The sequence below is a fragment of the Scardinius erythrophthalmus genome (assembly GCF_964197995.2).
Source record: "Scardinius erythrophthalmus genome assembly, chromosome: 5".
NCBI classification, from domain to species: Eukaryota; Metazoa; Chordata; class Actinopteri; order Cypriniformes; family Leuciscidae; genus Scardinius; species Scardinius erythrophthalmus.
Genome location: NC_138225.1, coordinates 12177756 through 12205673, shown reverse-complemented (window position 1 = coordinate 12205673; position 27918 = coordinate 12177756). Strand labels below are relative to the sequence as shown.

Below are 27918 nucleotides of genomic sequence, written 5' to 3'. Positions count from 1 at the left end.
TAAAAATGACACAGAACAAAAGAGCAAAGAAGAGATGTCCTATCTGCCTGTCAACAAATGTATTTCTATATCTCCGCCTACCCTACCTTTAATCATTTCGGTTTTGCATAATTTGGCCTTGGCCGTCTGCATTATAGTTTTGTCTTATTCTAAATGTGATCAACATTTGCGTAAGTTGATGTGTTGGGGAATTTGTAAGATTTCAATTATATTCTGCAGAAATGAACAAGATTAGTTAATTTTGCTGAACGAGACTGAAACTCATAGATCCGAGTGAGTAAAATTATCCCATCACTACTTACTAGCTCAATATTTTCATGAATCATTCATAATAACATCATAACATGGCATGCATTTATAAAATAGATGGGTGAATTTTCATGTAATGCCGACTATGAACATTGCTATGTACACTGAACAAAATCATAAACGCAACACTTGTTTTTGCCCCCATTTTTCATGAGCTGAACTCAAAGATCTAAGACTTGTTCTATCTTTTTTCTCTCAAATATTGTTCACAAATGTGTCTAAATCTGTGTTAGTGAGCACTCCTTTACCGAGATAATCCATCCACCTCACAGGTGAGGCATATCAAGATGCTGATTAGACAGCATGATTATTGCACAGGTGTGCCTTAGGCTGGCCACAATAAAAGGCCACTCTAAAATGTGCAGTTTTATCACATAGCACAATGCCACAAGTTTTGAGGGAGCATGCAATTGGCATGCGGACTGCAGGAATGTCCACCAGAGCTGTTGCCCGTGCACTGAAAGTTCATTTCTCTACCATAAGTTGTCTCCAAAGGCGTTTCAGAGAATTTGGCAGTACATCAAACCGGCCTCACAACCGCAGACCTCGTGTAACCACACCAGCCCAGGACCTCCACATCCAGCATCTTCACCGCCACCCGGACAGCTGCTGCAACAATCGGTTTGCAAAACCAAAGAATTTTTGCACAAACTGTCAGAAACCATCTCAGGGAAGCTCATCTGCATGCTTGTCGTCCTCATCTGGGTCTCGACCTGACTGCAGTTCGTCGTCATAACTGACTTGAGTGGGCAAATGCTCATTCGATGGTGTCTGGCACTTTGGAGAGGTGTTCTCTTCACGGATGAATCCCGGTTTTCACTGTACAGGGCAGATGGCAGACAGCGTGTATGTTGTCGTGTGGGTGAGCGGTTTGCTGATATCAACGTTGTGGATCGAGTGGACCATGGTGGCGGTGGGGTTATGGTATGGGCAGGCGTATGTTATTGACAACGAACACAGGTGCATTTTATTGATGGCATTTTGAATGCACAGAGATACCGTGACGAGATCCTGAGGCCCATTGTTGTGCCATTCATCCACGACCATCACCTCATGTTGCAGCATGATAATGCACGGCCCCATGTTGCAAGGATCTGTAAACAATTCCTGGAAGCTGAAAACATCCCAGTTCTTCCATGGCCAGCATACTCACCAGACATGTCACCCATTGAGCATGTCTAGGATACTCTGGATGGGCGTATACGTCAGCGTGTTCCAGGTCCTGCCAATATTCAGCAACTTCACACAGCCAATGAAGAGGAGTGGACCAACATTCCACAGGCCACAATCAACAACCTGATCAACTCTATGCGAAGGAGATGTGTTGCACTGCGTGAGGCAAATGGTGGTCACACCAGATACTGACTGACTGGTTTTCGGATTATAAACAGGCTTACAAAAATGCATGGCTTCACTTCAGAAGGCCTTTATTTTACATCCTGAAGCTGTATGGATTACTTTTATTACTGATGGATGTGCTTTTTGGAGCTTCAAAAACTGTACCATTCACTCCCATTATAAAGCTTGGGAGAGCCAGGATACTATTTTATATAACTCAGATTGTATTTGGCTGAAAGAAGAAAGTTATATACACATATGATGGCTTGAGGGGGAGTAAATTATGGGATAACTTTAATTTTTGGGTGGACTAACCATTTAAATCGAGTATTTGTCGTACACTGTATAAATACTGAGCATTTGACATACAACGTTCAGGAGTTACACTAGCATATAAATGGCTTCAAATCTAACTGGCATCACAAAACTCCAACGAATGCTTTATTTGTAAATGTGATATAAACGTGGGCTACACTTAGGCTAAATCGAGTGACAAAAGTTAATTATACTCAAACATGATAGATGGCTACTGAAGTGTGTGTCAAGTCAACAACAGGTGCACAAATATCACAGTTGCACATTTTTTTCGGCACAAATTTAGTCCCAAAAACACACCCACCATTCTGGCATGTGGATGAAACGCAATAATCCAGGGGGTAATGTGTGCTTGGTGTCACAAACAATCGAAGCGTACAGTAGGACAGCCAGACAGGTGATCACAGCATATGCGGTGCCATGACAATTCAGCAGCGGGAAAACCCGTTAAGCGCATTAACAGAGAAGAAGATGAGTCGCCTCCAATCCACAGTAACACACATACGAGTCCGTGTTACACTTACTTGTTCATCTAGAGTCACACCTGTTTTTGATAGCCTATATAACTTTTATCATAACCTGTTAGTGTTACCTGTTGCGTGAACCGGTTTCAAATAGCCCACATTTCAATTTTATATCACACGCTATTTCAAGAAGCACATAAACACAGTAAAAGTGAGACAATGCAATAAAAAGAAAACTGAAAAATATTAAAAGGTCCCAAACACTTAACTTACCTCGCACGCACAGAAGCGACATTGCTGAGATTTTATTCCAACACAACACAGTTAGGACTTAATCACCACCTGTGGCATTTGCCACTTTATTTCCTGCCCTATCGAAATGATATTTGAAATTGCGAAAAACAATCGTAGTTGTTTAAATTCATCATAAAAATAAGAGTGAAGGACCGACTGTGTTTGCAACGCGCCTGGGGAACTGTTCGGCGTACCCATGGCGTTAGTGACATGAGCACGAACCAATCGGCTTCAAGGAAAAGGAGAATGTGGGCGGGTCTAAAAGATTATGGGTCGAATACTGGTCGAATAACGTTTTGTACGCGTACAGGTGTGTAAAGCCCTCTTTAACCTGCATATTTGACAACATCTGTATCATTATAATCACTTAAAACAAACAAATACCCTGTGGATTTCAACAATTAACTGCAGGTTTTGAATTTTCAATTTAATGAAGTGTAAAGTTAGACATTTTACAGCTGTAGTCGAGACAAGAACAATGTGCAGATTCTTAAAAAATATTTTTAAATCGAAAGAAAATAAAGAAAAAAATAAGAAAAAACGGACAGTAATGTTTGATTTCTACTGATTTAATCGCATCTTTAGTGTAACAAACTCTTACATCAGACTGTGGTGCAGCCTTTTGAGTTTATGACTTGGATTTATGTAGCCTATGTTGTGGTACAATTGCGTCATCTAGTGGTGATCATGTGCTGCTTCATAATACAATCTAAATGATAATATAATTCATAATTATAGTCATATTAAAAGTATCAATCTGATTTAACAACACAATCAACGGTATATGAAGATGCAAATTCCTGTACAGAATATATTAAAAGGCCAATTCAGGATTAAACGTTTAATTTTCATAATAGAGCATGGTTTAAATTGGACCCAGTGTTGTTAAGTTTAGCTTAATTGTTATTTGCTTTATTCAAATTATTTCTATAGTTCTGATGGATTTAGGTTGCATAACTTATAATTTAAATCGACTTTAGACAGAAAAACAAATTAACGGGAAATATGATTTTGTGGGGTTATTTAGGGAAAAGTAGCCTATTATAATTATAAATATTGATTGTATTAATCATTGCTGGTTTCTTGCTTATTTTAATCCACCTGCTCTTTTGTTTGAATTCTTATTACTTGCATTTTCTTATATTTCGCTTTGAGAAGCTCCTTTAAAGGCGCTATAGAAAATAAAGTTGGTATTATTATTATTTTTATTACAAATCATTCCACAGGACAAAAACGTTACGCCTAATTTAAACAATAGAGGTATTTCCAATTATTTGAGGTCTGTACGTAACGGCATATTTATATTTAAAATAGTTTACAAAATATGAATTGATCAATTGATCAAAACATATTGATAATTAATCGTTACATAAACCCTGTCAGTTTTTCCCTGTCGCTATCTATATGTTTCTCCACCAAAGCGGAGAAAAGGGAACAGATAGCACGTGTACGGGGGCGTGGCTTGATAAGACGTTGCCTGACACGCAGCCAATGAGAATCTATTTCGTCGAAATATATTACTTTTATTCAAATTTATTCAAATATAGTATTAGTACGCAATTGTTATTGGTTCGTGGACGAGAAAGCGACCAATCGCTTAAATGACAGCCCTTCAGCTGTTCGAATGTCCCTCCTCCTAGTTATTTTTTAGCAAATCCCGGAAGTACTGTTTTTAAAGGGACAGAATAATTTCATGGGCGAGGGCTTTGGACCAAGAGCCAAGCAGAAAATAGCAAAGGCCCGTTGGCATAGGACGTGGAAAGAAGAAGAAAGGCAATCAAAATAGCTTTGTCGACATTTTGAAACCAGGATCTTGTACCCTCATCGGTCAGATATACATTCGTTACCCTATGGGATATCAACGCAGACAGTTTGACGTCGATTACACTGAAGATCTTGAGATCCTGTCTGCTGTCTAAAATAGCATCAAACTCTTTCTCCAGATATGATGGGAATGTTAGTTTGCTGACTGCTGCAGTCCTAGTCATTGTCGTCGTTATATGTTTGCTGTGGGTGAGTTCTCTTTGTGCTACCATCCTCCTTTAGATCACTCTCATTTCACCATTTATATATAGATCAGGCTCATTTCACCATATGCGAAGGATCTGAGATTATAATGACGAAGGATGAATTTGTAATGTGTAAGTTACCTCAGCATTCTCACTAGTCAATCATGTATATTAAGCTAAACTCTTTATTTAAATCTAAGATTAAATGATGAAATGATCCCCAGTCTGAAATAAAGATCCCCTAGGTCTTTTCCATCTATTGTATTTGAAATGATCTCACGTGTGATTGAAAATGCCTGATTAATCACAGTCTGCACACACAATGCATACAGGGGCTGCTGTATGTTCATGCGCAGGGGGGCGTTTCTGCTTTGTCTGATTCATGCTATTTCATCCACTGAAGGCAACTTTCATCAGTGCAAAAGGCACAGGCATTTCTCATCTCAGTGCCTCTCCTTCTTTATCCTTTAGTTTTTCTTTTCTTTTGTCCTTTTTTGATGTATTGCATTCTTTGTGCTTGAAGTGTGCATGATTCTGTTTCTGTAATGTTACACCCCTAGCCATGGGCCCATATGAATCATGCCTTAGTTTGAAAAGGTTTGCCTGTTTGCTTCAGAATCGGCTGCTGTTGACATAACACTGCGAGGATATTCTGTTGTCCTTGTAGCCTAATTATCAGATAAAATCGAGAAAGACAGGATTCAGTGTCAGAGTTTTGGCAGTGGGTGGGTGTGCGCACACAGGTTGCAGAATATGTAAGAGGCAGGCATCCATCCTGCTCATTACTGATGCCAGACAGGACGTCAATAGAAAGGCACAATGGAAAACTGCAGAGTGATTTCTATTGTCCAAAAGAAAAAAAAGATGGACAGAGGATCAGCAGTGACCCCGAGTGGGCTTTTTCTCTCTGTAAAGGGCTCACATGTCCCAAAAGAGCTGCAGGTAGAATGTGCCCTTTATCACCAGCTTGAAGTCTGAATATTAAGAGCTTCAGAAAAGCTCCTTAATGCCCTTGCTGTGTGACCTCTTTTTTCTGTGTGCCCGTCAGCAGAAGTATGTATTACATCATTGGGTTAGTGAGGGAAATGCATGGTAGGAATAGCTGCAGCAAATCAGAAAATAAGCTTGTCAAGCTGGTGTAGAAAGCAAATGCATGTTGGAGATGGTTATTCAGTGTGAGCTGTCTTAGCATGCGTCTTTAAGGCCTGAAGCGACACCTTTTCTGCAACCGATACGTGTAAATGTTAAATGAGGAGTTTCAATTCAGCATCTCCCCTAAATGCTCTTTCTCTCATCATGTTTATATATCTCTGTATGCACATTTGATCTGCTCTCATCTTTTTGAAACATTTTGTACCTTGAGTTCTTAAATAGCCGTAGAGATGCCATGGATGGTTAATCATGATGGTAGCCAAACCCTCTCTACTGGTGACTTAGATAAGGATTTCAATAATATCAATTTTTCCCAGATCAGTATCACTGGGTTAAGTGTGTGCATGTGCAGGCAAGTATGTGAGCATGTGCACAGGTCTGATACAAGCAAGGCTGTTAATCATTCATTTAAATATGACTAGCCTCTTAATTTTAAGAATTAATAGTAGTTTGAATGTTGCCATAGGCTGTAGCTACGGTATATATATGTACGTATGTATATATGTACGTATGTATATATGTATATATGTATGTGTGTGTGTGTGTGTGTGTGTGTGTGTGTGTGTGTGTGTGTGTGTGTGTGTGTGTGTGTGTATATATTATATATGTATGTGTGTGTGTATATATATATATATATGTGTGTGTGTGTGTGTGTGTGTGTGTGTGTATATATATGTATATATATATATATATATATATATATATATATATATATATATATATATGTGTGTGTGTGTGTGTGTGTGTGTGTGTGTGTGTGTGTGTGTGTGTGTGTGTATATATATGTGTGTGTGTGTGTGTGTATATATATATATATACATATACATATACATATACATGTATACATGTTATTAACTACAACTACAGTTGCTACAATATTAACTCCTACTGTTTTACACAATACTGAAGTTCTGCTGTATTGCCACAGAACAGGCTATTTTTAGCAATGCCTAAGATGTATGTCCTGTACTTTGTATAGTACTTTGCTTTTGCTAGGCTAATTGCAGGTTAGCAGGAGTTTGTGTGGAATGGATTGTGTGTGTGTGTGTGTGTGTGTGTGTGTGTGTGTGTGTGTGTGTGTGTGTGTGTGTGTGTGTGTGTGTGTGTGTCTAGTACTTTTTGTACTAGAATAACACTACAGCTTTATCTTTTCATCATCTTTCTGCCTCCATATCCCAGCTCTCTTTTTCTCTGCAGTTATCTTTCATTTCACCTTTGCCCTCAAATCCACCTTCCACCATCTATTCCCTTTCTCTAATTACGCCTTTACTCTGTTTCAGATAAGTAAATTTGTCACCCACAACCCCCACCTTTGAAAGCGTATTACCAAGGGCATGTTACCGTCCTCGTTCATCAGTGTCAGCTGCTAATCTCTACAGTGGGACTAGCCTTGATATCTAGCATCAGCTCTGTTTTTGTTATTTTAGTGACATGCAGACTTCCACAGCTGATTCCTCATTGTGTTTCAGTGCCTTTTGTTAGGTATAATTTTACTGATCTATTTATAGCATGCATACACTGGCATATGGTTTGATATAAATGCGTGTATCTGTAATGTACACAGATCATTCAAATATTGTGTGAGTGCAAGATTGCTGTACTGTTCCTCTAAATAGCTGTGAAGACACCGAGAGCACAGGATTGCACCTTTGTGTTCTCACTTGGCTCATTGAAGTGGAAAACAGGAAGTTGAACAGCTGACTATTGTAGCGTCAGTCTTGTGGGACTTCAGTTCTGGTTTAAAGTGCTATTATTTGCCTTGCATGTATACTTTTTGTTTAAAACAAATTAAGGAGTTACTTGATATGCCTACTGTAACAACATTACTGTTGCCATTCAAACAGTTAGAGAAAATTATATTAATTTCCTCCTGGTAGAAATAATTATAAAATACGGTAATAAAAAAAAAAATATATATATATATATATAATATATATAATATTATATATATATAATATATATAATAAACCATAATATAAAAAAAAACATATTTGATCAATACAATGATGCTTTCCTTTCTATTGTTCATATGTTATTTGCATAAACAACTGTTTAAAATTTGAGGTCAGTAAGTTTCTTTTACGTTTTTTAAATAAGTTTCTTATGCATTTATTTGATCATTTAGATATTTAAATGTTGTTTAAAATTCAAAATAACTGTTTGCTATTTTAATAAATATTTAAAATGCCATTTATTCCTGTGATGGCAAAGCTGGTCATTGCTCCAGTCTTCAGCAATCCTTCTAATCTGAACAGATGTGCTGCTTAATATTTTTGTGGAAATACTGATACTTTGTTTTCAGGGTTCTTCAGTTCAAAGTAGAAACATAATTAATTTTGAAATAGAATTTTTTTGTAAACATAAATGTCTTTATTGTCTCTTGATCCATTTATAAAAGACAAGCACTAGTTTTTCCATAGAAAAAAAGTATAAAATAAAAAATCAAATTTGACAGCTTGTTTTTTTTTTTGACTGAAAAGGGATATAGACACACTCTCAAAAATGGAGGAAGGGGAGGGATAGACCGTAGTGAGCTTTAACAGTCCCTTATTGACCAGTTGATCCCAGCTTCAGCTCAGATCCAGAATAGCTGCAGGGAAACTATTTAAAAGATAATACAACTTGTTTTGGATATGTAACAGAGAGCGGTGTTGCCTACTTCAGTGATTTGTCAGCATCATACACCAAATCTATGCTGAAGCTGAGTATACACCACTGAGTGTGTGTATAGACATCTTTGTTTGCACTTGTATTTGTGTGTACTGTTATGCTTCACTCTGTATATCTGAATTCTCAGAGGCCAGCTGAGGGCTGGCTCATGTCTCAAGCCACGCCCCCAAACATTCCTTATATGGGCACGGAACATGAGCTCTTAAAAGAGAAGCATGTGTGTCTCTGCATGTTTTCAATTTAAGCTCACTAAACACCATGCATTGCAAGACATTAGAACTCTGCAGTGACTGGTGTAACACCTTTTCCCCTTTTACAACACGCACAGTAACCCTCAAACACTCAGAGCATAAGCTCTCCGCACCACCACCTCCCCCTCTACCTCACTCACTGCATCTAAAGAGATGAAATTAATCTGTGTCTGCATGTGCTAATGCTTTCGTTTAAGTACATGCGGAATTACCTCTCCTTATTTGGAAGATGCGCATGCATTTGAAAGAGGTCTGTGGCATGTTGCCTGTGGATACATTTACACAAACACACACACACACACACACACACACACACACACCCTTCACACCCATCAGAATCTCTGTTTCTGTGCAAGGGCAGATAACACACTTTCATGCAGAGACGTATCCGCTCAGCTGTGCACTTCCCCTTTGAGCTCTTTTCGTTTTTTTTTTTTTTTAAATGCACAGTATTTGAGTAAAGAATGCTCATATGCATTTGTATGAATGCTGAACTGTGCCTATATTTGTGTACATTACGAAGTCTTTTATGCTCATAAAGGCTGCATTTATTTGAGGAAAAATAAAGTAAAAACAGTAATTGTGAAATGTTATGTATATAAATGTTTTATATTTTAAAATGTAATTTATTCCTCTGATGGCATCGCTGAACGTTCAGAAATCATTCTAATATGATGATTTGGTGCTCAAGAAACTTTTCTTATTATTATTATTATTATAATTTTTCAGGATTCTTTGATAAAAGAAAGTTCAGTAACTTTTTTTCAATTTAATGTGTCCCTGCTGAATAAAAGTAAAATCTTTCTGACCCCAAACTTTTAAAGTTATCACTAAAATGAACGTGGATCTCTTCATTGGCATGTTTGCCTCCAAAGTAACGCTCTGGGTTGCTCTGGAATGCCTGCATTAGACAAGAACACACACACACACACACACACACACAAGCTGGCACTTATGCACACAATAACTCACTGAAACTCTATGAGGGAATACATTGCCTCTGCAAAACAAGCTGAACAGGTGGGCGGGACTTTTGAGGTTTCCCTTTTACCTTTACACCTATCAGGACAGTCGCTATGGCATCTGATCCCCCTCCCTATGACCAATCAGACGACAGCACAGCCGGCCCCACTCTTACATGAGTTGTGTGCTGACTGAGCAAGCGAGCACGCCTTCAGTTACCAGCTGAGAGGAAGTAGGCTGAAAGGCAAAGCAGAGGATTGAGAGAGAAACAAGTGGTGAGAAATTTAACAAGAAAGAGAGAGCACAAGAAGGGAGGGAGGACTAAAGGCGGTATACCAAAGCTGCTTTCATTGTTTTGAAGTTATTTGAGGGGGGAAAGATGTGTGTGAGATGGTGGTGGTGGTGGGGGGATTTAGAAGTGAAAAGTGGGGTGGGGTGGGGGGAACGGGGGGTGTATTACAGAGTTTATATGCATGTGCCAAAGGGAGCCTGAGAGAGGTTTTGTGTGTGAGTTATTGAAAGAGGGAGAGAGAGGGGGAGTTCGGGAGGGTGGAAAGAGAGATTCACAGTTGGGCATACCAGAATAGCAGTGCAGAGAGAGCATAAACAGCGAGATGTGCCTTTACAGACTGCTTGAACAAGAAACCTTGATTGGACCTAAGTCTTGTATGTTTCTCTCTCATTTCAGGGGAGGAACAGAAATAAAGGCCAGCACTCCCTCATCATTCCATGCAAGTAACCTTTCAACTCCTCACAGTCTTGAAGCAAGAACAACCACAACTTTAGAGCACCGACAGAGAGGACGGAGAAACAGACGAGTAGGAAAGGGCTGGAGTTCTTAGAGAGGTGAGTCAAGAGGTTAACATGAATTCTGTACTGTCTATGGGTGGTTTAAACAGTGACATGGCATACTTCATCTAAAACTATTGTAAACATCTTGTTTAAGTATTGTTCATGTAGTTTGTATTAACTGTCTGAGAGGCTACATTTTGAATAAGTGTAGGCCTACTTTTAAAAGTTCATTTGTCACACCACATGCTATTTAAATGAACTGCAAACTACCTACATGCTGTAAAAATAGTGAAAACCCAGTTAAGGCACCCCGATTATATTTAGAACCTAATTTTTTATTGAGATTGTTTATGAGTCACTGACATTTTTTTTAGCAGTGACATCAGTGTCCTTCTAAAACTATCTTAAACAAAATGTTTTCAATGTGTATTATTTTTAGCTTATAAATTCACTTTGTATGCCCTTGTATTTAAATGAGAGGCTACATTTAGAATATATTTGTAAAAACTGTTCAAATTAACTGCAAATTAGTTGAAAACTTTAAAATGGTGAAAAACAAATTGTACGCTTCCCTTCATATAGACTTTAATCTAAAGTTTTGCTTACGTTTGTTTATGAGTCATTGCCATTTTTTGCAGTGGTATCAGTGTCCTGCTGTGTGATATGTTATACTTCATCAAATTATTTTAAACCGCTTTTGTATTATTTTTTTAACTAATAAATTCATGTTTTATGGCCTTATATTAATTGATAGACTAAATGGAATACTGGTGCAAATGGTGGATAACTTTAAAGAAATGGTGACTAGTTTAAGCACCTACTTACAAATTATGCTTTTAAAGTTAATGTGGATTTGAACCTAAAAACTTTATTTTGCTGTATATGTCATTGGAAGTGGAAAGGAAGTAGTTTCGTAGAGAACTTTGAAGAAGAAAAAAAGCTGTCTCATGCTTTTTCTTTTTGTCTTGTCATATCTGTCAATGCTCAGAATGAATCAATGACATCATGCCCCGTCCTGTGTCTAGAGATAATATTTCATCTATTGGTTTTGCAAACTGACAGGCTTTTAGTTGTGGAGAGATAAGCATTAGTCGGAGGTGTGCTTGTGAGTCTTTGTTCCTGTTGTAGTTTATAATGACATTTAGTGGTTTCCTCTGTTATAAAAAGCCAGGTGTTTTGCAGAAACCTCAAGGCTGCACACATCATCACTGTACCTTAAGGGTAGAGGTCTACACTCACACCCATGAAATGGTCTTTCTCGGTGATTCACTCTCTCACATGCGTGGTGAGAATGAATTCATTGTTTTTACTGTTTGAGGAATAACACCTGTTGGGTATATGCATGCCTTAATTATGTCGCTACGATTCAGTGGGGGGAGAAACTCTTTCAGCTGTATTTTAGCTTGACTGAATCAAGAATTGTTTGTTTGAGAATACTTCCATGCTTCCATAAAAGCCAAAAAAAGTATTACTTTCTTGACAGGTAGAAGCTAGATGAGTTTTTGACATCCATAAATATAGAGCAAAACTAGCTATATCAGGCTCATAGCTATGATAAACAAGCTCCATGGTGGATCTATAGGGAGAATGGCTTGTTTAATAAAGCTTGTATTCCCAGAATGTTGCTTGGACTCAGAGGTCAACCATGGAAACAATGTTTGAAATGAAGCTCCAGTGTCATTTTTGATTGTTTAGTCATAAAGTTTCCCTTGGTTTCTATGAGTCCTTCCATCTCTTATCTGTGTTGTTGCCTTGTTCCTGAAACTGAGAAACTAGAATGTGAAGAAGGACATATTTTTGCTTCATTCTATATCCATCAGCTACCACTTCATAATCATCACAAACAGATGCGCAGCTACGCATTCAAGAATTCCAATAACTAAAGAATAACACAGATGGCTTCCATTGCATTGCGATTATATAAAATAATTTTGTTCTTAATATCCCCCTTAATTTTCTTCTAATCATCTTATGGGGTTTTTCCATTGCTCATTTCTCACTAAGGGCATTAAGACACTATTTTCTGTAAAGCTGCTTTGAAACTAGCTGTATTATGAAAGGCATTACACAAATTAAATTGACTTGACTAATTCTTGGCCAACTTCGTTTTCCTAAATGATAGGCTAACATAGTAACCAGAAAAACACCATAAAGCTGACAGCTACCCAAGCTAGTCTTGGTTGTTTGGTTTCCCTATCTATTTTCTTCCGCTCTGTATTGAATTCTCTGGGGGTGGGGATGAACATTCTTGCTTTTTTCTTTACCAGGCAGTGTGGATAAACTTAGCTCTCAGTGTGTCCTTGAATTGTTATTATAACCTGGAATACAATTCATTCCAATGGAATTACTAGATTTGTAGATGCAACCATATCAAGAGAGGTTCAGGGATAGGAATAAGCTGATAATGCAATCATGCAGTCTTTGATTGCAATAAATATTATAATGACTGGTAAAATTAGTATGTGTAAAAAAAAAAAAAAAAATAGACTATTTTGTTGCATAGCTGAAGAGTGCATTACGTATATGAAAGTGTGTAGTCCTATCACTGGCATCGTTTGCTTTGAATAAACACACTTTACATCTCTCATCCTACCCTCTGAGTAACATGTTGGTGTGTGTAACACCAGTGTGTTAGCTGGTGTGTGTCTTGTCAGCTGTATTTGATCTGGGGTTTAGGCTTCTATTCATGCTGAGACGAAAGATTCACAGCCAGGCTCTGAGGGTCTTACATCATGTGCATCAAACCACCATAATATGCTTGGTGAACTATGAAAAAAAAAAAGACACTCGTATAACCCAAATTTCTAAAAACTCTTTATACACTACCTTTCAAAATGCTTTTTAATGTATTTGAAAGAAGTCTTCTGTGTCATATGATAGCTCAGAAATCATTCTAACATGCTGATTTGTTGTTTATGTTGAAAACAATTAGGCTGCTTAATATTTTTGTGGAAACTGAAAAAGTAGTAATATCTTACTGACAAATCTTACTGAACCCAAACTTTTGAAAGGTAGTGTACTTTGTCTGTTGTGTTTTCAGTTATTTACATTGGTTTTCTGTCTGGTCCTGGAATGCTGTTGGGTTACAGATTGTGTTTTTAGGTGTCCTCTATGTACGTCGGGACCTTTTGAATCTTATTTCAGATCTTATGTCACTGTGAGGTCTGCCCCGTTAGCCGTTTGTCAAAGCGATGCCTAAAATACCCTCAACCCCAAGCCTTGAGTTATGCTGTGTGACCTCACAAAAACACTCTCTCCTTCAGTATCATTTCTGTCTCTATCTCTTTGCATCTCTCCATGGTCTAATTAAATTGGTCACATAGGCCCATAATTTGAGTCCTATATTTTGCTAGTGAACTCAAAGACACTCAGGAACATGCCACCACTATAAGAAAAACAAAACAAAAAAAACATAAAAGGTACTGGTAATTTTCTGTACTGTACTGGTAATTAAAACCCAACACAATGCAATGTGTAATTCAAAATATGGGCGAAAAATCGATATGGAAAATTCCTTCATATTAACACAGTACATTGTGCCCTATTTTTAAAGACTTTTTTAGAGTGTAAGCTGCTCCCTTGAGAGGCCACTGAATACTTCTTTCAAGCAGTGTAATGCAAATGCTTCTCTTGGAAAGGCCAAATCCTCAACATTCTGTCTTTTTTATATTTTGTGCTTTTAAAGCCATCAGACTGACATATTTAAGCTTCATAAGATGGTGCTCAGTGCATCGCAAGATATGTCACACTACTGTTCAAAATGCAAGGATTGATTAAATAGATGTGACAGACATACATTTATAATGCTACAAAATATTTCTGTTTCAAATAAACGCTGTTCTTTTTAATTTTCTATTGATCAAAAGAATCCTGAAAAAAGGTCTACATGTATATTAATCAGAAAACTATTTTCAAAATTAGATTGGCGTAACATAGCAAGTAATAATTAAAAGAAAGATTTATTGAGCAGAAAATAAGCATATTAGAATGATTATACTGGTATTTAAAATTGTAAGAATATTTCACTATATTACTGTGTTTTTCATCAAATAAATGAAGCCTTGGTGAGCATACAAGGCCTCTTTCAAAAGTATTTAAAAATCTTCCCCTAGTTTAAAAATCTTATCCCCAAACTTTTGATTGTGTGGTGAATATGAAATATGTGAATCCGTGGCCGAGGCTACATCAGAGTCACTGGCCCACTCAGATTGATGGCTGGTTCATCCAATCAAATGAGACACAAAATATTTATTTGTGGGAAAGGAGAAAACAAATCACACAGAGGCTACATCACAAAAAAATTAGGGTCTTTGTTGCATATCAAGTAAAATAAAAAAAAATAAAAAAAAATATTTTAGTGTCTTGATATACATAGCCTAACTGTGACAGCCAATCAATAGGCTAGTAGTACTGTTTCAATCCCAGCCAATCACTAATTATTGGGGGAGGGGAAGACGAGTTTATGTTTGCTAGTGAATTAAACTAATATTCAACACTCACAAGGCGAGAATGTCGAAATGGATATCTTTGATTAAATATATAAAAAACAAAAACAAGAATAGAGTCTGAAACTACACTCGATGTCGACAGTACAAACACGTCTACTGATGACCAGCAGCCCACAACGTCATATCCACCAGGACCTCCTCTCAACCTAGAGCCCAACCTTCAGAAAAGCAACCTACCGGTTGATTTATCCACACTCAATGAACTGCCTACTCAGCCCCATTTACGCAGGTTTCCGCGCACAACAAAAAAACGGCATGTCCAGATAGTTTGCGGCCAAGTGGTACATAATTGAGGTCCACCCTATTTCACCAAGGTCCACTCACATTAAAATTGCTGGCCTCGCTACTGATGTGAAGTGCATAATTAGGCACCTCTTCACTCCCAGAGCTCTCTTGTGGTATTCATGATTTTTAGTGCCTTTAACTGACAAGCAGATTATGATTTTCATAACGCAGTGAATTTGTCATTCCCTTCCCCCTTTGGATGTGATGTATGCATCCTTAAGACGGCTAATTTGTAAACAGCTTAACCATACATATATATATGATCACGAGACAGTGGTGTAAATAATTGCCCACATTCGACCGACCTATAAAGGAATAGTTCATCCAAAAATAAAAAAATCTAAAACATTCTTTAAATTTTTTTTTTTTTGTGTGTTCCACAGATGGAGGTCATATAGATTCAAACAACATGAGTGTGATTAAATAATAGAATTTTCATTTCTAGGTGAACTACCCCTTTAATACACAGCGCTTCTTGAAGATAATGAAAAAGGAAGGACAAAAAGATTCCTTCAGCTAATGCGCATTCAGACTACATGCATTTAGCTAAGCTTCAGTTGATAATGCTCACTTATATCGCGTTTTTCCAAAAGCCATTACTTAGGGCTAGTGCTTGTATGTTCCTGTTTTTGTCTTTTTAATGAGCTGGACTGCTCGTTCTCTGATGCAACACAGTACAAAGGTTCTGTTGTACGTCTCCGTGTTTTGTCTGCCAGTCTTGATCCCAAGCAGGCCTGAGCTCTAGAGACAGTGAGCCAGTCAGAGCAATGTAGTACAGTCTGTTCAAGCATGTGTCCTTATCAGATGGCACAAAATGAGTTTAGTGAGTCATATGATTGCTCTTTGTGTCTGTTCCCTGTCAGTGTGATTTTGTTTGATTGATTTATTGACCAGTAAAACAATGTCTTTTGTAATTAAATGTAGAAGACTGATCAATTTGAGCTTTGACATTTAACCTCATCAGCGCATGTGTTGACAGCCATTTACCAGAAAACTTGACTTTAAAATCTGTTTATAATGAGTGATTCGGATCATGTGCAGGTTGAACGGTGGGATGGTTACTGATTTGTTGTCCATTTAACCACTTTTCTCTGACAGGTTGTGTCTCTGGAATGCCTGGCTCAGGATGCAGCCGCTGAGCAGTTCACTCCTTTCAGGAGCCAAGGGGAGGCGTGATTGGCCACTGGCCTTATCTGGGTGGAGCTGTAGGAGAGATATTATCTATTCATTGGCACGTTCTGCAAGGCCCCTCCCACCTCACTGACGCTCTGCCCTTGGTAAGTAAACTAAATGCTGGTCCAAATCTGTTTTTGTGCATTGCCAATTGGAATCTGATCATATTTAGCATGTGTAAATGGCAAAAAAAATCCATGAAATACAGTTTTTACAAATCTGTTTTAAGCTACATTCAAATGTGGTTTGAAATCCTACTCAAATCATATTTCTGGAAATCCTTTTCAGTCTGACTGCTCTGATCCAATTTCATGTATCTTTTCTGCCTATGTTTATGTGACGTTCTCACACCACATAAAACATAAACTGCAGGCGCTGTTGTTGAAAACATGCTGAAATACGTTGCAGAAACAAATCGCATCTGAATGCGTCGTGATGCACAGTGTGAACAGATTCCAATCGGATTCACAAATAACCGGACGTGGAATGACAGTGTGAACATAGCCTGTAATTACTGGTAACCAAGTAATTGTTTAGCAGGCTTGAAATGTCGTCAAAGTTTAGTCCTAATGTTAGATGTGTCTTGAGTATGTTAAAACCTATTTAACATGGTCTGTTAAGTGCAGCACAAAAAATCGAGTTTATGTCCAAAATTTTTGTCATTTTATTTTATTTATGAAGTGTTTTTATGTCTCTATATAAACTTGATTGTCTCTTTGACATTTTCGCTTGCTAATTCTCTTTTGTCAGGCCCCTGTAAGCTGCCTGTGTGTCTGGGAATGCTGTTTTTGCATCAGAGGGGCAGTTTTGGAGATGGGCGAATTCAGGGGCTAAGGACAGGGTCAAGATTCAAGGGTCAACACAACTCAGAAGCTGCAGGGGTGGATGTAGAAGGGTCTGAAGCCAAGCTGCAGGCTCCAACAGGCACGTAGGTTAGGAAAATGGTCATGCACACATTTATTTGTATAAATGTATTTTATGACAGTGTTTCCTGCACCAATTTATAGCAGTGACACTCCCTTTTGTTGCTCTCCCTTTAGTTGTGAATGCGATCTTTCAGATTGTATTGAATGTGATTGAGATAAAAAGCCTGTGTGGCAAGAAATAATGGCAATGCATTGTCCTTGCGCACAACTAGCAAAACAAACATAAATTCACAAACAATGCATATATGCCGATTCTTCGTTTTAATTAATCAGAAACGCACAATAAAACCAGTGTAGTCTGATTCCCAAAGTTGACTCGTATGAGCCAGTTCTTTTTAGTGAATCAAAACCATACAGCAAAAATAGATGGTCTGATTCCTGAATGAATTAACATATTAAAAAAAACATATTTAGTGTAATTAGCTGCCGACTAAAGGCTGATTTATACTTATGCGTCAGACCTACGCCGGAGCCTCTACGCTGTAGGCAACGCGTTGGTTTTCAGTTATACTTCTGCGTCGTTGTCCGCGTAGACGCGCAATTACACTTGCAGAGGATGAGGGAGCAGTCCTAGCAGACCAATCACAGCGCTTGTGTCCGCGTAGAGTTGACGCGTTGTTACATTTTTGGAGAGGTGCACGTCAGGGTACGCCGAAGGGTACGCGCGCTACACACAGTCTACGACGTAGCTACGGCGTGAGTTCGACGCAGAAGTATAATGAGGCCTTTACTGTCTAAATGACAATAGCTACATTTCATGCACCTAAATAATCCATTAGTAATCTGATGGCTCAGTTGGATTAAAAAAAGTTAAATCCAAATGCAATGTCCATCGGATGGAAAGGGGTGGTGTTAGACCTTAAATAATTCGATCGATAGGTGAAAACTTCAATAGGTGAAAAGACTCTTTTCTCAAATGGATTAAAAAATTAGCTGGTGAGCTCATGAACAAATGAGCTGGTTATTTTTAGTGTACTATATATATTATGTGTTTCATATCAATTTGCTTATGCTTGTATACCTGTTTGTTGTACTTTAGAAGCAGTGTGCACTGTGGAAATCAGCTTGAGCTAACTCCATAACTGACCCTTGGAAACTACAGCCTTCCATCCACCTAGACGGGAAGCTTACTTTCACTTTCACAGCCTTGTTGCACTTGTTCTGACATTCTAGAACTCTCTAGAGCTTGTGTCTTTATTATTTAACACTGCACAACTTCCCTTGAAACAATCACCCAGCACAAGCAAAGTCACTATGCGTCACATCCACGTGGAACTGGCTCGTAAAGAGCCGGCCGTAGAGCTTCCAGCCCAGGATGGCGATCTGCCTCTGCCTAGCACTCGGAGCGAGAGCCCTGAACCTGGAGTACGTCGAGTAGTTCCCAGACCTTTTGGAGAAGAAGAGATCAGACTGCAGAAGGTCTACCAGCTGTCCATTCTCTCACAAAGAGGTGGTTTTGGAGAAAATCAAGAGACTCTGCGACCCATCAGAGTAGGCATGAAACGTAGCCTAGAGGGGACGTCGGTCCCTGTCGCCCACAAGCGTCTTTTCCAACCAGACGATGATGATGATGATGAGTCCGATGGGGAGGTGCTGTGTGGGTCTGGGGTGGAACCACTTTTTTACAACTCGTTCCTTGAGCACAGAGACTCAGAAATCCCTAGGTCTCCTCCCCTTTCCCCTTCGCATCCACCAATTCCTGGTCGCCGCCCAGCCCAGCACAACCACGACAGGCCTGTCCCAGACGTCTTCACCCCGCTGTCCCCAAAATCTCCTCCAATGGTGGACCCCCAAGGCCCTCACTCTACCTGGGGTCACTGCGAGGGGAGTCCTCCTACCCTTACTCCCAAGACCGAGGCCTCCACAGCAGGAAACGTCCCGGCTGGCTCCAGCGAAGAGCCACAGAACGAAGGCCATAACTCTGTGGATGTCAAGAGTATGTTGTCTGCCACAGAGAGCAGTTGGGCACCTGTCCCATTTTCAACACCCGCTGAAGCTGTTGAATGGGGGACAACTTTCGAATCTTCTCCTCCACCATTGGAGACAAAGACCTTCTCCTCTTCCTCCTCCTCCTCTAATGGACTGAGCTCTCTTGAGAAAACACCAGGGGAAGCAAATAGCCAGATACCAGGATCATCCAATTCCTGTCCAGTGAAGAAAAGACTTCTCTCCTCCAGTGATACAGGGGAGTCCTGCTCAGAGGATGAGGGTCCATCTACATCAAAACGCAGTAGGCTGGCACTGTTGGCACCTGGGCTCGGATTAGCGTCCTGTCGCAGCACTGATGCCAAGGGTGCACCCTTCTGGAATCATCTACTACCCTCAGCAAGAGAGCACACCAAGGTGAGATGCAAATAACTAGAAATTAAACTGAAGGCCCTTCCACATGACTTTACAATGCAGCTAGATATACAAACTTAAATTATTTTAAGTTTGCACCTCGTAATCCAATTATATAAAGACCCTTACATCTTTAAAATGAACTCAATGTGTAGCCAATTATTAAAGCACATTACTATCATTCATAAAGCAAGATGGAAAACAAAATGCATATCATGGCATTCAGAGCATAAAATCATTAGAAATTCTCTGTGAATAAAAAAATAATAAGGTACAATCATTTGTGACTAGTGTTTGCAATGCTTTTCATGTAAAGATAAAAGCGGCACATTGTGAGAGACGCATTGAATGTGAGTCATGTGTAAAAGCCATAATTTAAGGGGGAAAAAACACACCAGATGTTTCCATATTCTGAATGATTACAAATAGGAATAGAGATGGAAAGGTGCTGATTAAGGTGCTGAGAAACGTTTTCTAGGCAATGCGTACGTGTAAGTATGTAAGTGTGAAGGGGCAGGAATAATCTACTACCTATTACTGACAGAGTCATGATGAAAAGTGATTAGTCAGATGGATAAAAGACATATTGGGAGTGAGAAAGTGAGGGATTTTAGAATATGTGCGCTTAATTTTCCATTGCAGTACAATAAGCATTGGGACTCCAGAACAAAGCCCATTGACAGAGCCATTGTTCAAGAGGTGAGACCTGCCTCACCTGACCTAAACCATATACACATACAGGTTCTGGCCAAATTCAGTTCCAGAATGAGCGAATTTGGGTGAAAGGGGTTACACGGACTACAGAGGCTCATATACTGTCACTTTCATCACGACGGTGTCAGTGCTCGAAGGCTGAGCTCAGGACTGAAGGGAAGAATAAAAGAGAACGTGAAGGACAGAGAAATGATCATAGAAACAGGCCAAAGAAGAGACAATCACAAAGAGGAAGGAACAAACAGAGGTTTAGTATAGAGAAACAAAGAGATGAATAGACTGAAATAAAGGAGCAGATTATCTGAAAATGTACAAGTTTTATACACAGTCTATAGTTAAGTCTAGCTGATATTTAATAATAATATTTAATAACTATTATCAGAATGATATTATGGACTGCTGTGATATGTGTGATATTGCAGCTACATCTTCATCTGTAAGTACTTGAAGTCTTTTTTGGTTTGTTTGTTTGTTTGAAAATCTCCCATTGGCATTAGCATGTTCAGCATTCAAAGTTGAATGTGATTTCTGATGTCATAATGGGCCTTCTTTTCCCAATTTGTCATCTTTCAAATCTCTCAAAAACTTTTCTTTTGCTGATTGTCATGAGGAGATTTAAATCTAGTTACACGTTTATCAGCAGCCTGTTTTTATATGATAAAAAAATGGACCTCAACATTAGTTCGCCGTTATTTTCTGATGTAAGTCTTTTTTTCTTAAACAGATTATTGAAGTAAAACTTGGTATTAGTTGTAACATCTTTATTCAAACTTCCTTTTCAGACTGCTACAGACTGTTCGCGATCAAGTAGAAGGCTCAAAGCAGGGAGTCGACTCAAATCGTAAGTCGTCTTTTTTTTATTTTGCCTCAAAAGAAATATTTTATTGTATTATATTAATATAACAATGTGTGTGTTACTTTTTGTTATAGTCGACAGTTGCGCAGTGGACGCAGAACAGACACCAGTCGCTCCTGTAGTTCAGTCTCCTCTTTGTCCTCCATTAGCAGACCTCTTCTTGGCAACTTTGAGGTACGCTAAGCTAATAAATAAAATAATAAATTAATATAGATTTTGGGCAGTCGGACAATTTTTTCAGAAAATAGCGCAGTGTATGATGGGCTCAAAATCCACTAATTTTATTTTTGAAAGCTTCAGACTATGATTTCACCCAGTCGGAGGATATATATCAAACATGTTGGATATTTTGAGCTGATTTATATTGTTTTCATTTGTCATGCGTCTCCTAGTAACATGGTGCATGTTTCTGTTTGTGTTTGGAATGACTTGAACTCAGTCTCCTCAGTCGTTTAGTTGTAATGCCTGGTTTTTCCTCTATGTACAAAGTTGGCAAGTATGATGCCCACATTTTATTTTGTTTTAAAATGTGTAAAGATTTTAAAAGTTGTGTAGTGTATCCCAGCTATAAACCAGTGACTAATGTTTTAATGCATTTCTGATTGGGTTTTGTGTGTGCGTTTGTCTGCAGGAGTCAATTCTGAAGGGCCGTTTTACTCCATCTGGGCGGATCGAGGGCTTCACAGCAGAGATCGGGGCTAGCGGCTCCTATTGCCCACAGCATGCAACCTTGCCTGTGCAAGTGACTTACTATGACACCTCAGAGCACAGTGCCCCTTCTCCCTTCCTGGTATATACTTACTACCTTTGCGTGTTGAATCCATGCGGTTACGCTAGAGGATTCTTTCTCAGCACTTGTAAAATGCCCATGTATTAAAATGAGCATGCACCTAGCCTAGTAAATTCAGAGGTTGTTTTTTTTTAAATCAGTTGATTTATCTGTTGATTGACTCCCATAATTTACATATAAATCTCATTTGTAAAATGCATTTTAAATGTCATATTTATTTGCCATGTTTAGGGGGTGATCTTGCTTGAACCACTTGGAAAAAAAGGATACAGCGTACCCAAAGCAGGGACCATTCAAGTGGTGGGCTCTCTTTCTATTTCTTTCCATTTATTATTATTATTATTATGTTTTGCATATATATATATATATATATTTTTAAATGTAACTTTTATTTTATCTTTTTTTGTTGTCTTTTTGCAGACCTTATTTAACCCCAATAAGACTGTGGTTAAAATGTTTTTGGTGACGTATAATTTTGGTGACATGCCCGTTAATCACATGACCTTCTTGCGCCATCGTATCTTCCTGGTGCCTGTGGATGAGGTGGAGGGGCAGGAGGGCTCCTTGTCTGACAGGAAGAAGATTCTCTGCTACTTGATACACCTCAGGTAAATGCTGACAGGATGTACACTATTGTTCAAAAGTTTAAGGTTGGTAAGGTTTTTGAAAGAAGTCTTTTTTTGCTCACCAAGGATGCATTTATTTGAACAAAAATACGGTAGACAGTAATATTGTGAAATATTATTACTATTTAAAATAACTGTTTTCTGTTTTATTATATTTTGAAATGTCATTTATTCCTGCGATGACAAAGCTGAATTTTCAGCAGCCATTAGTGTCCCATGATCCTTCAGAAATCATTCTAATATGCTAATTTGATGCTCGAGAAACATTTCTTATTATCCACGTTGAGAACAGTTGTGTATATGGGCTAGTTTGCAACTAACTTAAAACTAAATAACTGTATTAAACATATTCTATCTATAGAGAATCATAAAAGTAATTAGTCGGGTATTTACCTCTAATAAGTGGTAAATGAAGCATAATAAACCTGTTTTTCCTCTCTTCTGTGTTTGCACATCTCAGATTCCAGAGTTCAAAATCTGGGAAAATCTACTTGCACAATGATATCCGGCTGCTATTCTCCCGCAAGTCCATCGAGGTGGACACTGGGATTCCTTACGAGCTGAAATCTTTCACCGAGGTGCCAAGAAACCCCAAATACTCCCCCAGAGTGTGAGATTGTGATGCCCTGCTACAGTGGGGCAGAAGGACCGCATTAATAAAGATTGCAAGACAAGAGACCCCTGTACACTTGAACACAGACACACTTGCACTCATACATGCATACACAGACAAATGTATGTACATACACACAGATATCACACCCTCTTGAGGGCAAACTCTAGAACTGAGTGTGTAACATGCATGCCTTGTGACTAAATTGAGTTTTCCTCTAGTGCCGTTAAACAGTTAAGCTTTGCCCTTCACTCTGCCTGCACCTGCCCACTGTGGACCAGTTGTAAACATGCCCACTAACCCGGTCTTAAATGTTGGGGACCATCAGTAGATAAGGACTTCCTCGATTAAAGAGGACTGATTGGATGTACAAAGAGGTACAGTATGATAGACATATGGAAGCAAATCATATGGAAAGGAGACTTCTGAGGCCAAGATTGAAGTTTCAACAATGGACACCACCAGTAACTTGCTCATTGGAGGGGATAAGAATGTTCTAGAAAGAAAGAGACCAGCGGAACAGAGGACTGATAGCACATCCATTCAGTATCTGCATTGGTTGTAAAGAGGGGAATAGACCTCAGTACATTGGACATTTTCTCATTTTGGAAGGGCAGTTTGTAGGACATTGCTATTTCAACTTCTTCTGCACAGTCCAACGTCAGAGCAGAAAATAAACTGTAGTATTTATGTTCGCAAATGTCTTAAAAAAAAAAAGAAAAGAAAAAAAGCAATATGCTTCACAACTAGAGTGATTTAATTTTTGTGGAGATAGTAGGCGCCCTCTCTGCTAGGATGAAGGGAAAAGATTGCCAAGTGAGAGATGGTGGAGAGAGGGAGGGAAGAAAACGAAGGGAACGGGAGGGAATTTGGGGTATTTAAAATCATAAAATGTTGTTTATGTATATTTTAAAATTGATTAAACTCTGTGACTTGCGGGTGAAACCAGTGTTTGACCGTAATTTGCCAAGGGATACTTGAGAAGCAATGCCAAGGTTTGCACCTGTATGTTTTGTGTATGATCAATAAAATACATTCACTTACAACATAATAAAAAGCAAGCTTGTGTAGATTAAGTGAAAATACCTCCAGTGTTTCATGCCAAGAAGGCTCAACCGCAGTCCCCACTGCCTCCTCAGAGATTTGTGGACACAAACTAGCTTTTTGGGCTTTAGCATGCAGAAAAATCTGCTTGACTGCTGCTGATCTGAACAACAGTAAAATCTTGGACTGCTTTATAATATCTGTATATCAAAAATGGCCCTTTTTTATTTGATTAGCATTCACCAGTATGAAACCGGTTAAACAGCATTGTGAGTTTTAGTAACCCTTAACATGAAAATGGTGTAGTTAGCAATGGTCCTATTATTATGAGACTGTTACAGTATTCATTTGTTGTTGAGATGTTAGAAAATAGTTTATATTAGTAGAGAGATAACATGGATTTATTTGTGTCATTCAATGGTAAGGCAGCAACATTGCTATTTAAAAAAATAATAATAATTAAATGGAAAATAATCAGCAGATTCCTAAGATGACTTCTAAATATTTTTTTTATGCTGAACATGCATTACAAATAATACAATAATATTACAACCTGAGCTCTAGGGCATCACAAGGCTCAACATTTGTTAAAAACTGCATTTGGAAATAAAACGTCTGGTTAATCAGTTAAATTATAGTACGGTATGTAGAATTCAGGGAGTTCTGAATAGCCATTCTGCCTAGATTACAGAAATATAAAAGAAACTGGCTTGGTTATTTTTGCACAAAGTTTTAGTTTCATTGTTTTGTGCAAAATTTGAATCAAAGTTATTATGAGAAAAAATCTTATTATGAGAGGTTTCTCTTTCTGATCTTTAAAGCTGCTCTTTGTGTATATTCTGCTTTACCAAACGTAGCTCAGTTAATGCAAAGGTTCTTCTTCAGCTCTCACTGTTTGGCTCTTCTCTGTGGATTTGCTCACAACCTTGGGGAAATAATCACATTGGCATCAGGCTTCATTTCTTGAGATTTTTGTCTTTCAGTATGTCACATAGCTTTCTCAGAAGATGCAGGTTGCATATGTTTATTCTGGTTTTATTGTGCATCATGTAGTAAAATGTTAGCTAACTCAAAGTAACACAAACCTGGAGTTAAAAGATATGCCATGCCAGCTCCCACATTGATTTGGGTTATTTTAAACTATTAATTAGTGGCAAGCAAAGGACACCTCTATTGGGACAAACTAGGTGTGACTTTCTTTATTTTCATGTAAATTCATTTCAAACAGTTACAGCATTGCTTACAAATTATTATGAATTCAGTTTTTATAATTAATACATTAAATAGTTTTTTTATTGCAAAATAAATAGCCCAAATAAATAAGTTGATTAGTTATAGCCTATACATGTACCCTTAAACATACATTTAAAGTTTAAAAATAAAAACACAATAAAAATGTTATTTGTTGACTAACATTAAATAATGAAAAGAAGGCTACAATACAAACTTAAAATGTGCTTCTAGCCTACAGTACAGTATGTCATGCAGAAAGGTTTAATTTGGTTACTTACTGGAACCCACATTTGCTTGACTCTTAAAATAAATTATTAATAATAAACTTTGTGAATCCTTGTTCTAGTGAATGTTAAATTAGTTGATGTAACTGAAACAGAATTGCAAAACTTTTTAAAGCAATTAAATAATAGCTGTTTCCACTAAATATGGGTAAAGGATTTACGCATAACAAAAATAACACTGTGTAGCAAAAGATTTGGGCTGGGAAAATGTACATTTTTAAACTCACATTTTGCAAATGTTAATACATAACAGGGTCATGCTTAATGACACCATTGCTACATTTTTGGAACAGAATTATTTCCCAAGTTAGTATTTGACCAGTAATCCTTCCTCACATGTGTTTTGATTAAAAAATATCAATGTAGGCTACATACGTTTAAAGTACTATCTATATATATGAAAAATGAAATATAAAATGTCAGTGGTTTTTAAGGCACTTTTCTGTAAGTGAAATAAAAATGTAACAGTGACCCTTAGGTGTCAACTTTCTTCTGTATTATTCACACAATAGAGTCATTTCAGGAATAGATAAATTATCCCAAATAGTCACATGAAGCTGACAGAAATGTCAGAACTCTGAGGTTAACATGATGAAGTTCCAGTCTTCTATAATACAGGTCAATGCCACTGCATTGCAGGGCTCTAAAAATGCATTTGCAGGTATTCTGCAGGGGGATGTAGGAAAATCCCAGGACCATACAACTTTACAGTGTCAGATAGATGTTGAATGTAATCACCTGTCTTCTTCTTTTCCTGTCTTGTTAGAAAGAAAGGCTTCTCAAAAATGCCGAAGCCAAGAAAATCAAGGGATATGTACCTGATAAACTTATAAAGAAACAAACAACCACAACATCTATTCGCATCAACTGGAGCTTCAGTATTAAATTCTGCGTAGCCGAAGCGCGCGTTGACGTCGCGCATTGCGTTGACGTCACCGTCTTTCTTCTCCGGTTAGGCGCGCGCGAAAGTATCGGAGTGAAATCTCACGAGCTCGCACTGGTCAAACCGAACAGAAACTCTCCTAAATCTTCAAACATCTGCTAAAACAATGTCGGACCCAAAGGTAAGCGAGACATCATCTTCATCTTCTGTCCCTTTCGGACCGCGAGAGATGGTTATTTCGGATGTTTAGTTGGCGATAAATGTTTTATACGGGTCTTTTTTAACAGAGAGTGAAAAGCACTTGTTTTTTCCTCTACCTACGTCGCACGCTTAAACACTAGACGTTAAACCCGCACTTTTCTACTCTCTATTCTTAACATCTTGTAATTATACGCTGTCAGATTCGTTTGTTTATTTAAAATCACGCTACACGGCTCATAGCAGCTGTACGTTGACGTCCTTAAAATGAAAATTATATGTGCGTTTGTGTTCGTCACTTACTTAAACATAAGAGACAATCAAATAATTGTTTTCATTTACGTAATTAAAGTATCCACGGCATGTTTCAATTAAATACTGCTCATAATTTGAATTGAAAGCTGCCATGCTAAGACACTGTTAGCTTGTGTGTGTTAGCATCGCTAACATGCCGCACATGTGAAGTTCAAACTCAAAGCCGGTTTATTAGCAGCTTCCGGGTTCATTTGCGTGTTTTAACTGTATTTGCTCAGTTGTGTCAAAACAGTGGGTTGAGACGGAGATTCAAACACTTAAACACCTTTAGGCCGCTTATTAGCTTCTGCTAGCCTGGGTGCTAACTGAATGTCCACTTCTGAGAAACTGATACAACTCACCCCTTTAGACATACATATCTGATATTGAGTGAAGTAAACTGTTTTAGCTCAATACACTTCTTAGTATAATTAACATGCTGACTGAAGAAACTTAACTAGGAGGGGTTGAACCAGTTTAAAGCTTCACATGTGTTGAAGATATGCTGCAAGAGTTGGTAGGAAAGCTTTTGAATAATTCAAGCTAAAAGGCCCTCATGGATGTTAGACTAGTGATTAGTGGATAGCAAGAGCC

The 27918-nt window shown here is 38.2% G+C and overlaps 2 protein-coding genes across 8 annotated transcripts in view; both read left to right on the top strand.

Moving 5' to 3' along the window:
• Positions 1–4395: 4395 nt before the first annotated feature.
• On the top strand, positions 4396–24465 carry atosb (atos homolog b). 7 transcript variants are annotated; one of them, XM_081366032.1, is made up of 11 exons: positions 4396–4733; positions 10454–10611; positions 16449–16627; positions 17274–17455; positions 18489–19792; positions 21286–21344; positions 21434–21533; positions 21991–22149; positions 22381–22449; positions 22570–22757; positions 23236–24451. In XM_081366032.1, the coding sequence occupies exons 5-11, from the start codon at positions 18704–18706 to the stop codon at positions 23387–23389; spliced, it is 1818 nt and encodes a 605-aa protein (XP_081222158.1). In that variant the 5' UTR covers positions 4396–4733; positions 10454–10611; positions 16449–16627; positions 17274–17455; positions 18489–18703; the 3' UTR covers positions 23390–24451. The 7 variants fall into 7 exon arrangements, with proteins under 7 accessions (XP_081222158.1, XP_081222161.1, XP_081222164.1 ...); XM_081366035.1 differs by having other exon boundaries at positions 4414–4733; positions 17274–17447; XM_081366038.1 differs by having other exon boundaries at positions 4420–4733; positions 17274–17451.
• Positions 24466–26586: 2121 nt separating this feature from the next.
• The window catches only part of ranbp1 (RAN binding protein 1), an 8825-nt gene continuing 7493 nt past the window's right edge, over positions 26587–27918 (top strand). Inside the window, exon 1 of the mRNA XM_081365343.1 lies at positions 26587–27122. The gene's annotated coding sequence lies outside the window, so the exon portion shown is untranslated. The remainder of the gene's footprint in view (positions 27123–27918) is intronic.